Source organism: Schistosoma haematobium, chromosome 1 (assembly GCF_000699445.3).
Source record: "Schistosoma haematobium chromosome 1, whole genome shotgun sequence".
NCBI lineage: Eukaryota > Metazoa > Platyhelminthes > Trematoda > Strigeidida > Schistosomatidae > Schistosoma > Schistosoma haematobium.
Genome location: NC_067196.1, coordinates 91,440,956 through 91,457,279, shown reverse-complemented (window position 1 = coordinate 91,457,279; position 16,324 = coordinate 91,440,956). Strand labels below are relative to the sequence as shown.

The following is a 16,324-nucleotide window of genomic DNA, read 5'->3' as shown; positions in this document are numbered from 1 at the left end:
TGCATGAGTCTCAATGTTACAAGTGAGTGTTGAATATCAATTGTGCGAAATTAATAAATAAAGAAACATACAGAATATACATGACCTAACCGATGAATAACTGTTATGTCTAAGCGATTGACCTATATCATTCGCCAAGTTCACCCATTAAAATGAAGATCATAAATGGTCTAATCCATGTCTGCTATTTCGTCTATATTCTAGTACCCTTTGCCAACAATATGATCTGACTGATACACTCAACCTTGATCCAACGTAATCTTAACTTTTATTGAACTACTGATGCATAATAACTTTATTTATCCTCAATCTTGACATCAAAGCGATAACCACAGCCAAAGTTTTATACTTAACTTTCAACCAAGCAACTTAGGAGTTATCTCAAGCACTCATTGGCTTACATACATGACAAAACATACTACATATTACACCAGAAAACAGTAAATCTTGGTTATACGCGAATAGACTTAAAGTAACAATGAAACTGGGCGAGAGATAAATAGTTGATTAACAAAATAGTTTAAGAATAAAGAGATGTTTAGTATCAGTTAACAGATGAAGCGGTAAGTTACAATAAACGGAATATATGAAAAAGCTGTTGTATTATTTAATAAAAATATAGACGATAATTGTCTGAAATAAGCGTTAGTTCAGGTCTGTGGATATTAATTTGCTTGAAAACTACTGAATAAAACTTATAATATTCTCGATGAGCCTGTACTTTTTGGACGACCTTAGAGCAGTGCTAAAGTGACCTTGGAATGTTCATCTACCTACTAAGATTAAATGAGGTTTATATATTTGTGTGAGGAATTAGGATTAGGATTTATAGTTGAATGTTAGGGTTAAGAATTAGTTTTATTGTTTTCATCACGAACTGAAATCAGCTATAATACCAAAATTTATAATTAGCCAAATAAATGAATGAATTTCGCGCCAAAATCCAAGACCTATCTTAAATAAATTATAGTCTCATCATATTATATAACTTCAGGGATTCTGGCAGATTTCTTCTGAATATCTGACATCTATTAACAATTAATTTTGTTGTCTAATAATATAATTATTAGTAGTATCGTCCGTTTCAAGTGAATTCAATGGAACTCGGTAAGTGTAATTAAGATTAGACAGTAGTGATCATTCAATGTTTGTTAGGATCACGTATAAATTCATTCGACTTATGTATATTTCAATGTAATACTTGAATGGCATCTGTTGATTATGATATGCTTTTATGTTAATGTAGTGTAATATCCTTTCAGTAAAACAAGTTGATAAGTCTTGCTAATTGAACGCTATTTTTTGGTTCGTAAGCTATTCTCGTAACCCCAAGCTAGAACTACACAGCGATCTGAACAGGAGAGAAAAAGTGCAAAATATGCGAGAAGCACTTTACTCCAAACGTTCGTTCTAGTACAGAAAATATAGGGTTTTTATAGTATTTTAGGTGTTTTCGGGTTTCCCGAAAATTCTGGAATGCCACTAAACATAGTAGCAGTATAGTAATCAGCCAATCAGAAACACCACATGTGACTTTTCACTTTCTTGATGTTTCTGGCTAAACCTCAAGTGAACGCTGATTGAATAAAATGCTTCTTGGTGTTTCCTGAGCCTTTCTTGTCATTCGCCAGAAGTTTTCTGTATCATCCCAACGCAAGTAACATTCAATTACATAATTCCAACGTAATATCCTTCTTGTATTATTACTATTTCAGTTATGTATGATATTTGCTGACTAACCATAAAATCCCAGTAAAAGTTGTATTTAATCGAGTATATTTTGTTAACGGGTTGTTTTTTTTTTCGGAGGGTGAATAAAATTTTTGTCATGTACCATTGGCCTTTGATTCCTTTCTTCATTTGCATTGGGTTAAACGAAGTGTTTTCCTATTTCAAGTATGAGTCTTTCCAATGGTTATATCAATGGGTAGTTTTGTAGTTTTATTCTCCATTCAAGTTTCCCTCGATAAAATAAGTAACTATAATTTGTCGACATAAATGAATTATACCATAACTCTGTAGAGGTGAACTTTGAAAAACAAGCGTATGATGATACTGGTGTTGCATCGATCTCCGATATTTTGTTGTTGTTTAAACTCATAAGAACATTGTCATGCTCGATTGTACCATATGAAATACCTAATGACATGAATATTAAGAAATCGAAATGAATGGCCGCAAATACATCTTTTATTGTTTTGACTCATAATTCATGTAAACTCCTTTATGTTAAGATCTATTGAATAAGGAAACATAGTCATTGAATAATGGTTTCATTTAAATATGCGGTTACACTTCAACAAGTCGACGATATTCACAAACTAACCATGTATTGAACAAATGAATTTCTAATCTCTTGTTGAAATCATTATGTATATAAATGATTAAGTTTAAATCTGATATCTTTTAATTTAAAGTTTTTATATTTAAAGTAAATTTTGGAATTTACTATGACGTATAACTAACTTTGTCATAATATTTTGCCTACACCCTAGTAACAATGAGTTCATTAGTTTATCATATTACTGTATGTGACAAGTGATTAATTAGTCATGAAAATTCCACAAACTTATACTGGAAATGATTATGTGCTCACTTCGGTTTAACATGGTTTAAAAAGCTGTGACTGAGCGGTTGAATGTGAGGCAGTTACCCACCAAATACAATACAAGATGGTCGCACAATATCGTGAATTGGTTAAAGTTAGACATTAAAACCATTGTATCCTTACTCATTGATCTAGAGTTTAGGCGTTTGAGTGAGGCTGAAGGTTTTGAGTTTAAGTCCTTCGTAAGGAACCACTGATGCACATCTCAGAGGAGTCCCATACTAAAACGAAACGATTGTTTAATGCTTCCAGATTTTTAATGGTGGTCTAACATTGATCGGTTCATTATCTCAATAAAACTTAATGTCCGAATACCAATGGTCATGACTTTTCACTATGATTTTAGAAACGTCTTTAAGTAAGCTAATAATCAGCTAACTATTGCACACTACTTGAATAGATTTTATGCAGTTAAGAAGAAGAAACGCATTGATGATAATAAAAATTGCATTTAACAATGATTTTATATTTTTAAATTTATTTCAACACATAGATATTGGTACAAAGAGGCACCAAATACATATACGCCACATGAAACATTCGATTTGTGTGAGGGCTGGGATACTCCCCGTGTGCCCAGACCGAAGCGGGTGGTTTTCTTAAGGGGCCACACCCTGAGCCTTGGACCTAAAGGTCTGATCCACAAGGCAATGGAGCATCGTGAGGAGATGCAGTTCCATGGAAGCCGGTGACCAACGATTGGTTCATACGCCATTTGCTCCCGCAAGATACTGGAGCTCATGTGCACCATTGATTTGGTTTGGGATCCGGTTAAAGCGCCGGACATTCACTTTTCGTCCTCTCATTTTCGTAAACAACAGTAGTGCCATGAGAAGGCAGTGAGTAGGACTTCGCTGGCAGAGGCTATATACGCGTGGCCATGTGAGAGCATTTCGAGAGGGAGAGCTGATTCTCCCCACGCATTTTACCAACCCCACCTATTGCATAATCCGTTTCTATTTTTACCTGTAAAAAAATTTGATGAAGTTTATAAAGTGTTTTTCCGCTTATTTTAACTATACGACTTGATTTCGCAATCACAAAAAAGTTAACTGTTTCATTTTATCTCCTACACAGTATTTATGACGTCATTAGTGCAAGGATTAATTGTCAATGAAAATTTTGCAGAACGGGTTTCGTGGATATTTTAGTAATTTCAATAGTTGAGATCATGAGTAAATTGAAGCTAGACCACTATGGAGAGCCTGGAAGCATTGGACGGCTGTTTCGTCCTATTGTGGCACGCCTCAACAGCGCATATCCACAATCCCGCCTCACGAGATTCGAACCCAGGACCTGAGGAGTTTCACAGTATGACGAAACGGCCGTCTAGTGCTTCTAGGTTTTCTATGGTGGTCTAACTTCAAATAAAATTTGTTTATGATTCGATCAGTACTAAAGACTAGATAAATATAACAGTAATTTCATACACATAGTTCCCTTTTTCATTTTGAAGAGAGAAAGAACAAAAATTTGAATAGAATAGCATGGATTCATTTGATTTTATTTGATCCTCGTCATCTGCTTACAAAATGTGATGTTTAAAAAGTGGTTTAATTTACTTGCATGAAAGAGTTTTGTTAATTGTTATAATCTTACGTCATTATAGTATGGCAAGGGTATAAATAAACGTAATAGACTAAAGAAAATATTGTAAATATGTCGTTTATGTTAAGGAACATTCTACAACAGTGATGCTAACGGAAGTCTAAAGGGGCTAGAAACAAGTGATTACGCAATGAGTAAACACTGATAATTAAGAATAAAGTGAGTAAAGCTCAATTAATAAAATAAGATTGTTAATCTAGAAGACAGTCGAATTAATTGAAAGAAACAGTTGAACAAAATGTTATAATGAAACGAAGGGATATTTGTTGCCAAGGCAAAGAAAGATTAACAACCATCACATTTTTGGACAGAAAAATAAGGTTTCTGACGCCTGAGACCAATGCCTTCAACAAACTTCAGAGGATTGGGGCTTGACTGGTTATTAATCACCTTAATAGATCACAAGTCGAACTGATGTCCTGTATCGAAGAGACGTTTACTAATTAAGCTATTTAAGATAGTTTTCCTCTTCTTCGAAGGCTTTTAGGAAAATGTTAAAAAGTTTTATGATATTCTCTTTTTTCTGCTCAGCTAATATAGCTGCTTTGATGGGTACGTGTAAATGTGCAGGCACAGTTGGAGGTAACATAAAGGGGGTATTTGTCAAACTTTTATTGATATGTTCAATATGTTTTATGCAGTTTGACTGCATGTTCAGTTCAGTTTAATGCAGTGTTAACCCTCCTGCTTATGACGTCATAACATTTGAAGTAGAGATTTATAGATAATGGTTTTTCATCGACTGTTGTCATACCCGTCTTGTTTTCCCTAAATTCTTCACATTTTTCAGTAAATTTCTGTTTGTAGCATTTGCCTCTTGGTCATTTTTCAGTGTTCACCAATTCTCTTACCAACTTGCCAATAATACATATCGTTTCTACTCTATGATATAGTGTTTTGATCAATGCTTTCTTGTAACTGATCTACAAAAAACTGGTAAGCAACTAATTCGTGTAAACATGTCATTAATTTACTTACTTACGCCTGTTAACCCCAATAGAGGATAGGTCGCCGACCAGCATTCTACAACCCATTATGTCCCAGCCTGCCTTCCTTTCTAGTTTATCCAGTTCTTGTTCATTCTTCTCATGACTGTCTCCATTTCTCGAAGTAATGTGCTCAATGGTCTTCCTCTTCTCATTTAGCATTGAGGACTCCAAATGAGGGCTTACCTTGTGATGCAGTTGGGTGCTTTCCTCAATGTTTGTCCTATTCACTTCCATCACTTCTTCTTGATTTCTTCCTCCACTGAAATCTGGTTTGTTCTCTCCCATAGTAGGTTGTTGTTGATAGTGTCTGACCAACGGATTCGGAGTATTTTGCGTGGACAACTGTTAATAAACACTTGTACCTTCTGGATGATGGCTTTCGTGGTTGTCCAAGTTTCCGCCTCATACTATAGAACTGTCCTGACATTTGTACTGAAAAATGCTAACCAGAAAAAAATAATTCATGCCATTAATACAAGAGAAAAAGAAAACGTCACACGAATAACTCCAATGCTAACTGTCAACGCAATCAGTGTGATATTATTTGGCGAGAGTTCGAATCGAACATAGAGAAGCATATCCCTCAATGTATATATATAAACATATATATGTATATATATATGTCTTGCTATCACATGCCAACTGGCATCCTGCCAATTATCTCCAACCAATCAACAGTGAAAATATAGTTTGTTTTTTATAAAAAAAAAGATTGTGAAACTTATCTTCATACTAATCAATTCTTTATGTAGGAAGATCATTGTGTAGAAAGAAAAAATCTATTTTCTTTTTCATTTTTCGAGTATATCTAAAGATAACAATGATGAAATACACGTAGTTAGTCAAGAATACAAAAGAGATAATGCACCATCTGTTTAATTTAATTATACATTCCTAATTATTATCAATATTATTACTAATACTAATAGTGATGATAATGATAATAAGGATACAGCTGTATTGCATAACGAATGTAGTCGAGCATTTTCAGTAAACTATAATTCACAATTGAGAAATAGTTTTATTCATATTATGTTTTTGTATACAACAGTAATTTGAAAATTCTTCACAGTATTCATGATATAACATCGATAGTTCCAATTCAGTGGTCCAGAGGTTAAGCGTTTTGCGCGCGAGACTGAAGGTCCTGGATTCGAATCTCGCGGGGTGGGATCGTGGATGCACCCTGCTGAGGAGTCCCACGATAGGACGAAACGGTCATTCAGTGCTTCCAGGTTTTCTATAGTGGTCTAACATCAATCGGTTCATGATCTCAGTCAACAACATAGATAGTCCCACATAAATTCCCACATCCCCCAAAAATACAGTAATCAGAAGAACAATGCATATAGTCAGATGAATGCTTACAAATATAGTTATGCCCAAGTAAACTTACAGATTACACGGTTTAATCAATAAAATAAGCAACAATAAATATGCTTCAATGTATAAATATCAATTAACTGCATCAATGGGATACTTTTGTTAATGATAATGAAGTTCAAGAAATATTAGTTTTGAGTTTTTTGTTGTTGTTATGAAGTTGAAGAAATGAATGACTTTAACGTTATCTCACATATAAAAAGCGCATTGAAAGTATCTTCTATAAAGAGTGATTTTAGACTTATTAACAAGTAGTAAACCTGCCAAATACTCACTTTTCCCCCAATTTTCCGTGTATATAAAACGTAAATTAATAAGTTTCTGATTCAAAAGACCCGGATATGCCACTTTGTTAGTAATTTATTGAATAGTAAACTATTTGATTAAGTAGAAGACTTAAGATAGATTGTTATTTCCTTAAGTGACTTAACCATAGTCTTGTCGTTTAACCCCATTCCACAAACCCCTCAACGAATTTGTTGGTAAAGATATTGTAGACAATGATTAATTTTCCGCAAAAAGGTTTATGGTTATGAGAAAGATTCAGAAAATAACCTTTAAAGTGAGTAAATCTTCATGTAAATAAATGAAGTTAAGATTAAGATAAGAACTTGGTAGTAAGCCTTGAAAAACCTTATAAAATCACTAAGATTAAAAGTTTCATTACTTTTCTTTAAAAACAATTTTTATGTATACAGAATAAATAGAATGAGGTTAGTAGTGGAATCTAGTACGCGGATTTCATTCTATTTGGAACTTGTCATCTGGATATACTTTATTCGAACCCCCTACCTTTCATTTCAAATACTAAGACGTCATCCACCTAGCTACTGAGTTCACATAGACACCAATTTATTGAACGGTTGTGATTTTTACATTATTAGTGTTTGAACCATCCCGTTGTTGTTATTCAAGATTAACTTTTCTTTAGATATATACTAGTCCTAAGTAAATTATTTCGATATAACATTTTCGTACATGTTGCATAAACTATCGGCATCCGATGGTGTTAATGTTCAACTCTAATCAATTATCATGTGCTCAATAGTGACTAGCTTCGAGAGGAAAATTCCAGAGCTCTGGTAAGAAGTCATGACCAATGAAGTTCAAAAATATCGGATGTGAGGCAGTTACCCACCGAAGATAATGAAGGAGGGTCGTTCCATATCATAAATTAGATAGATATGTTGTTTGTGCATTAGGCAGGTGATCATTGTAGATTGAACTCACATTGGGTACTGATAAATACAGAAGACTAATGGACAGATGTTTTCTATGGGACCCTTGAGAAATAAACAATCACGACCACGTTGAGAGTGAGACAGTCATTATCAGCGGTATTTTATGTTCGATGCAATATACCACATATTGATCGTAGTTAAAAATGCATCTCATTGGATGCTGAACAAGTTTGGAACTAATTAAGCAATATGTACCCGTAACTACTCAAGAGATCAAACTTAGGACTTTCAGATCTTCCATTAAATATCTTACTTTTAAATCACTAAGTTGGAATTCATTGATTTATTTCGTTAATTCGCCATATTGCATTACCATTATGAATATCTAGCTAAATTCTATCTTTAATGTAGACTTCAATAAATAAACATTCTTTCAACTAAATTATTTTATTAATGTGAGAGATTTGTGAAAATGATTGATTTTTGTAGGACACATCACAAACTGACCTATGTCAAACAGTCACTGAAAAGTGGGGAGTACTAGACAGATGTTTTGTTTCGGTTTAGAATCAACTAGCATTGTACATTTACAAGTCAACCGAGAATCAAGATCAAGGCACTGGGCTTCAAGAAGAACTCAAATAAAGACTGAGTCTCTGCATCCAGCCTGGATAAGATTTAAGAAAAAAAACAAAGGTCATTAACAGCTGAACGATAACTGAGTAAGCCGAGGCACAGGACAGATATTTAGAAGCGAACAGACAAAGGAAGAACATTAGAGCTGATAAGCGAAATGTGTGGGAGACCTGACAAAGACAGAGAAAAAAGCTGAAGGTGAAGAAGATACCAGACAGTTATACGATACAATGAAGAGGATAGAATTGAAATATGGTAAACGAAAGCGGTCAGTCAAGGATAAAGAATGTAAAGCAGTCCCTGATGTACAAGAGAAATGAACAAGGTGGATGGAGTACTTTGAAGAGCTGTTGAACAAACAAACGCCACAGAACCTACTGGACATTGAAGCAGCACCTACAGACATTCCTATGGTTGTTACCCGAAAAACGACCGGAGAAATCAACATGGCTATCAGATGAATCTGGAGTGGTAAAGCGGTAAAACTACACAGAATACCAGCCTAGATGTTAAAATTAGACATAGAGGCAAATGCAAAGATTTTCCACGTTCTCTTCAGAAAGATTTAGGGGGAAGAACAAGTGCTTACAGACTGAAAAGAAAGGTACCTCATCAAGATTACTAACAAAGGAGACCTTAGCAAGTGTAGGAACTATAGAGGCATCGTAGTACTGTCAGCGTTTAGCGAAGTACCTGAATAAATTCTCACAATCATACACAACTCGTACGACCGACAGAGTTGAGAAATTGTGCATGGAGGGAAGCTCATGCATACACTCCAACTGAAGTATGTTGTCAGAAAAGGCTGCCTACACTCGCCTATCCTCATTCTTCTGGTTATTGACTCTACTATGAAGACCTCCACATCTCAGGAAAAGTAAGGAATACAATGAACACCTTAGAAAAAGCTGGATGTTTTGGACTTTGTAGATGACTCAGCCTTTCTATAATATTCACAACAAAATATTCGTAGTAAGAAATCTAGTGTAGAAGGGGCTTCTGCAGCAGTAGGCCTCAGTATTTACAAGGAAATAAAACAAAATATTGAAGTACAACATAATGAGCAGCAACCAAATTATACTTGATGGAGGAGTTCTGTTCGAAGTGGAACCCTGTACATACTTGGGAGTATTACTGATAAATAAGGAGGATCTGATGCAGATGTGAAGGCCCGTATTGCCAAAGCAAGGGCAGTACTCCTGCGATTGAAGAATATCTGAAATCCAAAAGAACTGTCAGTCAAAACTCAAGTCAAAATAAACAATACCAATGTTAAGACAGTTCTATTGTACAGGGCTGAAACTTGAAGAACTGCTACAATCATGATCAAAAAGGTACAGCTAGTGATAAACAGCCGTCTGTGCAAGATGTTCAACTTCCAGCTGAAGAGGTAATTAAGAAAGAACTATAGAAGTGGATAGGATACTTTATGGCGATAATCAGTTTACTTTAAAAAGTAAGCCTTATTTTTGAATCCCCAAGGTAAAAGAAAAAGAACCAGACTAAAAACCACATGGTGCCTGGGAATAAGAGGGGGACATCAATAGCATGAACAGCACTTGACGAAAGTTGGAAAGGTGAGCTCAGGGGAGAAGTGGTTGGAGAATCCTAGTCGGCAGCCTATGACCTATAAGGGGTAATAAGCTAAAGTAACTAATGAATTACAAGTCGTTTAATTATTGATCATCTTGGAAGACTTTTAAATATCAACACCATACCCCATTGTGGAGTAGGTGGTGAGTAATGGTAATGCTGTAAACATGCTATACTTTAGTCTCAACTTTTGTAATAAGCTCAGATAGATAGACAGACAGTCAGCCAATCGACCAATCAACTAGCCAGTCAGTCAATTAGTCGTCAATCCATCATATACTCAGCGGTTCAAGTTATCATACTATCAGCCCAGCAAGATGATAGCGTAATATAATTAGTAACTATAATGGTGGTAACAAAAAAGCTTAAGCATAAAAAATATGATTCGAGAAGAAAAAATGAATTCGTGAAATAAGTAGTATTGGATAATCTCAAAACTCAAGATTCAATTCAACACATAAGGTGAATATATGTGTGATGATCAGTTTTTAGACACGTTATCCAATATCTTCAACAATTGGTCACAAAAATTACAAGGAGATCAATCAGGTAGTTTGGATCTATGTACACAGCTGAACTCAGCAGTCGATGATGATTAGGCCATACTATCTCTCTTCCAACCTACTATTTAATACTTACGATTAATGTGATATATGAAATAACTGTCGAGTACCTTTTCGACTGTCTCATAGTTCATGATCAAAATTACGTTTTTAACATAAATCTTTTCACTAGTTCTAAGCTTTACTTCGTCATAGAAATATAGTGTCTGATGAAAGGGAAAACTAGGACTGGGTGCACATTGATAGTATTGGTTAGGTATGGATAATTGATTTATTCAACTAATCTGTGCGATTCCCCTATTGTTACTAAATCATAAACAATGATAATAGTAATAAAGCGCGAAAAGATTAGTGAATTTTGTATTATTATACGATACAATAAATCCAACTTTTCTGTGAAAAGACGATTGCTATGGTGATAAAACGTAATTAATTGACTGGTTAATGACGTTTACGAAGTTTTTAAACGTTGCATTTCCCTTTATGATATATAACATGTAATAATGACTGTTTGGTTAGCGTTTTTTAGCCTATGCTCCTCCACGAGGAGTAACAGGCATAAGTAAGTAAGTAAATAGTAATGACTGTCTGGTAATTTTGTGAGAGAGGTAGTTTCCCGAGTCTTAATAAGGAGCTGTGACCGATGGAGTTCAGTCATATAGAAAGTGGGGTAGCTACCTATTAATAGCAATGAATAATGGTCATGCAATATCGCTAATCGACTGGAGTTTGAACTGTAAATGATCAATTGATTTGAAAGTAAACTGTTCACCGAGTGGTTTTGGGTTCAACCAACTCCTTGTAGAGTCGTGGATACTCACTGTTAATGAGTCAATTGTTAGAACAAAACAGCTATTCAATCCTACCTGCTTCTCAGTGATTGTCTAAATTAGGTCAGTTTATAATTTCTAATTTCAAATTCAATAGTATCTACGAAACACTTATGAATAGTGTGTGATTGGCATAGTCTAAGTATGAATCACTTATAGTCTCAATATCTCAATAACTCTTTTCAACTAGAATACTTTCTACGATGACATTTAAATGTTTGTAAGAGAATGGATTTTTTCTTAATGTATACGATGTACACTAAATGAATAAAATTACTGCGTCGGTCAATGTGAGATACTTAGGAAAAAGTTGGAATGAATGACTAGAAGAAAAATGGAAGAAGTAAACAATGACAGGTTTAAGGTCATTAAGAATCAATCAACATCTAGGTCTATAGGACTAGCTGTGAACCACATGTGGAGAAATTCGAACACTTCACTTCTACCTGAAGTTTGTGCTGACGATTTCGTTCAGAAGAACGATGAAAGCTCCACGACCAAACTATCCAATTAAGAGAACAAAATCCCACCAATATCATCTACCTGAGCTACAAATCTTCTCCATCACTCCAGAATAATTTATAGTAATAAGTGAAGAATGCGGACCCGTATAAATAAATATTATACTCATTTAATAAATTACTGGTAAATTAGACTTACTCACTTAGTGGATAACATGTCGGCTTTTGAAATGAAAGCTACTCCCAGTGTAAATGCAAACATAAGGAGATAGGTTAATACTTCTGGCTAATGCCATATGGTGTGCAATGTATTTCCTGGATTCCAACACTATTTATTTACTTAATTATGCCTGTTGCTCCTTGTGGAGGAGCATAGGCCGCTCACCAGCATTCTCCACTCAACCCTGTCATGGGTAATCCTTTCCAGCTCTTTCTAGTTGTTATACATCCTTTTCATATCTGTTTCTATTTCCCGACGTAATGTGCTCTTTCGCCTTCCGCTTTTCCACTTCCCTTCAGGATTCCAAGTTAGGGCTTGCCTCGTGATGCAGTTTGATGATTTGCGTAATGTATGTTCTATCCATTCCTATCGTCTTTTTCTAATTTCTTCTTCAGCTGGAAGCTGGTTTGTCTCCTCCCATAGAAGGCTGTTGCTGATCGTATCCGGCCAATGGATGTTGAGTATCTTGCGTAGACAACTATTTATAAATACTTGTACCTTCTTGATGATGTTTGTGGTAGTTCTCTACGTTTTAGCTCTGTACATTTGGACTGTATGGACGTTCATATTGAAGATTCTGACTTTGATATTTGTTGAAAGTTGTTTTGGGTTCTATATGTTCTTCAATTGTAGGAATACAGCCCTTGCTTTACCAATCCTCGCCTTTATATCTGCATCTGATTATCTTTGTTCATGGATGATGCTTCGCAGGTACGTGAAGGATTATACATCTTTCAGAGTTTCGGTTTTTTGGGATAGTATGTTAATTGTGAATTAAAAACGATCTGGGAGATTTCTTTTTTTTTAAATATGAAAAAGGGATTTAAGCAATAACACTTTAACAATAATCAATACAGCTTATCAAATATTGGAAGCGAGAGGATTCAAGAGCTATGGGCTAACCATGACATTCTTGGAAGTCAAGATTGTAAAAGAATAACTCTGCTGATAATATCAACCATATTTATCTTTGGATACAATAAAAATAGTAAACTAATATCATAAGTGACCAATCACATCATGATAAAACTTACAATTGATTGATCACTGGGTGGTGATCAATGTCATGCATGTCTAGTCCTTATTAGTGCAGATCGAATGCTATCGATCATGTTGCAATGTGGCCACCAGTCTAGGTGACTCGACACTGCGGGCACTATGTATTGAGATTTAGATGGTGGTTGGAGGTAGTCATCAGGAAACCCTTGACCCGGGTTTCGTGCTACTTGGCACTCGTCAGCAAGGTGTACCTGTAATCTTGAGGGAACTGGTGCTCCCTGGCGAATTCCATCTCGTGTCACCCAGCTTCACAGTCAGAGACGTTACCACTGAGCTATCCGAGCCGTGTCGAATCACCTAGACTGGTGGCCACATTGCAACATGATCGATAGCATTCGATCTGCACTAATAAGGGACTAGACAAGCATGACATTGATCACCACCCAGTGATCAATCAATTGTGATTACATCTCAGTCCTACAGAAGGTTAGTCACGGCTCGGATAGCTCAGTGGCAACGTCTCTGACTGTGAAGCTGGGTGACACGAGATGGAATTCGCCAGGGAGCACCAGTTCCCTCAAGATTACAGGTACACCTTGCTGACGAGTGCCAAGTAGCACGAAACCCGGGTTCAGGGTTTCCTGATGACTATCTCCAACCACCATCTAAATGATAAAACTTAGTAAGGTTATATGAATCGGAAATGGGTCACCAAGATCTTTATTACGTGTCAGAACGAACATTTATTAAATTAATATGAAAAAAACTTGATAATTTCAAGTTTTCCTTGTGGGTTAATCAGTCGATCAGTTAGCCAATCACAACGTCAGTCATTCAGTTAGCTACAATGTAGGACCAGGCACATATATGCATCAGTCCAAGTTGTTACACCTCATTAGCACAACAAGATGAACACCGAATTCATAGAAGTAGTTAATTCAATGGTGGTAATATATAAAAGAAAGATTGCATATAAGGATATAGTACAGGAAGAAAGAATTTGTTTGTAGAAAGAAAGATATGAAGCGATTTTAATCTCATAGTTTAAGGGAAGACAGAGAGTGTATACACCTACACCCTTGTGATCAATTCTGAGCCATGTCAAACAGAGTCTCTATCCATTAGTTACGATAGTCACGCGGAACCCAACCAAGTAGTCTGCATCTACCAACATGGCTGAGACTCGATGTTAGTGAATTCAAGGACTGATGCCATGTTTTGGTTTGGCCGGACCTAACTTTCTTCCAACCATCCCTAACACTGGTCAGCAATGCGCGTCATGGTAATCGGTGTTCAGGCATACGCAACACGTGGCCCAATCATCTCAGTCAATGAAGATTCACAACCTCATCAACTGATTAACCATCATCCCCTAATACCCTTTGTCTAACCTCACTATTACTTACCCGGTGATCCCAGAAGATGTGAGTAATATTTCTAAGGCATCTGTGATCAAATGCTAGTAGCTTACGAGTATCTTCTTTTAATGGCCACGTTTCGCAGCCGTAAAGTAGAACATATCGAACTGCTGCACAGTATACTTGCATAAAGGCCACAATCGTTCGTAAATAAAATGTACAGTAGACCAGTTAAATTAAAAGTGCTAAAATATATTAGTTTGATCAATTCTACAATACTATTAACTAGCTTAACTCCGCCTAGAGTCCCTCCGGGGGCTACTGCCGGTTCCAAGCCCGGATAAGGGAGGAGCGTTGAGAATAAGGTTAGCGACCCCATCCCGTAGAAAACTAAGTCACTAAAAAACGCTAACCAGAAAAAATTATTCAAACTTTTTAAACTCTGCCCCGGGAGTCAGAAGGTCTTCATTTAGAAGAACTATGACACCTCATGATGAAAGCCGAATTCCTTCGGAAGTTACGAGGCCGATGCCCCTTCTGACAACCAGAGAAACCATTTATTTAGGTACATGGAATGTTCGTACGATGTGGGACACCGGGAGAGCCTTCCAAATCGCTGCAGAAATGAGGAGTTACAACCTAGAGGTGCTTGGGATCAGTGAAACACGTTGGACGCAAGTTGGACAACAACGACTAACTTCAGGAGAGCTTCTGTTATACTCCGGCCATGAAGAAGAAAATGCCCCACATACACAAGGAGTTGCATTGATGCTGTCCAAACGAGCACAAAATGCACTTATAGGGTGGGAATCTCATGGACCAAGGATCACCAAAGCCTCCTGCAAAACAAAGAATGAGGGCATTTCAATGAAAATCATCCAATGCTATGCGCCTACCAGCGATTACAATGAAGACGCTAAAGATCAATTCTACGATAGGCTGCAGTCAATCGTCGAGAAGTGCCCAACCAAGGACCTGACCATTCTGATGGGAGATTTCAATGCCAAGGTTGGAACGGACAACACTGGATCTGAAGACATCATGGGACGACATGGACTGGGAGAAAGGAACGAAAATGGTGAGTGATTTGCAAACCTATGTGCCTTCAATGAACTGGTCATAGGCGGCACCATATTTCCACATAAACGCATACACAAAAGCACATGGACTTCACCGGATCACACTACACAAAACCAAATCGACCATATCTGCATCAGCGAAACGTTCAGCAGGACGATGGAAGACGTGAGAACCAAGAGAGGAGCTGATAGAGCATCAGATCATCACTTGCTGGTCGCCAAGATGAAATTGAAACTCAAGAAGTACTGGACAACGGAGAAGACAATATCACAGAAGTTCAATACGGCCTTTCTTCAGGATACTAACAAACTCAACAAATTCAAGATAGTCCTCAACAATAAGTCCCAGGCCTTTCATGATCTACTCAATGCAGAATAAACTACTATGGAGAGCAACTGGAAGGGGATCAAAGAGGCAATCACTTCAACATGCCATGAGGTTCTGGGTCACAAGAAGCACCATCACAAGGAATAGATAACTGTTGATACACTGGATAAGATTCAAGAAAGGAGGAACAAGAAAGCAGCAATCAATACCAGTCGAACAAGAGCAGAAAAAGCCAAGGCACAAGCTGAATACACAGAAGTAAACAAGCAAGTGAAGAGGAACATCAGGACTGACAAACGTAATTATGTGGAAGATTTAGCAACGACGGCGGAAAAGGCTGCAAGAGAAGGAAACATGAGACAACTGTATGACATAACAAAGAAACTCTCTGGAGATCACCGTAAACCGGAGTGAAAAGCAAGGAAGGCAAGGTAATCACCAATATTGAAGAACAACGGAACAGGTGGGTAGAACACTTCAAAGAACTC

At 36.5% G+C, this 16,324-nt stretch overlaps 1 protein-coding gene across 1 annotated transcript; it reads right to left on the bottom strand.

Annotated features, from left to right (window-relative positions):
- Positions 1-4,080: 4,080 nt before the first annotated feature.
- On the bottom strand, positions 4,081-5,793 carry MS3_00002462 (uncharacterized protein). The gene is made up of 2 exons (XM_051210063.1): positions 5,195-5,793; positions 4,081-5,160 (listed from the first exon to the last, which is right to left on the bottom strand). The coding sequence occupies exons 1-2, from the start codon at positions 5,488-5,490 to the stop codon at positions 5,118-5,120; spliced, it is 339 nt and encodes a 112-aa protein (XP_051075550.1). The 5' UTR covers positions 5,491-5,793; the 3' UTR covers positions 4,081-5,117.
- Positions 5,794-16,324: the final 10,531 nt, after the last annotated feature.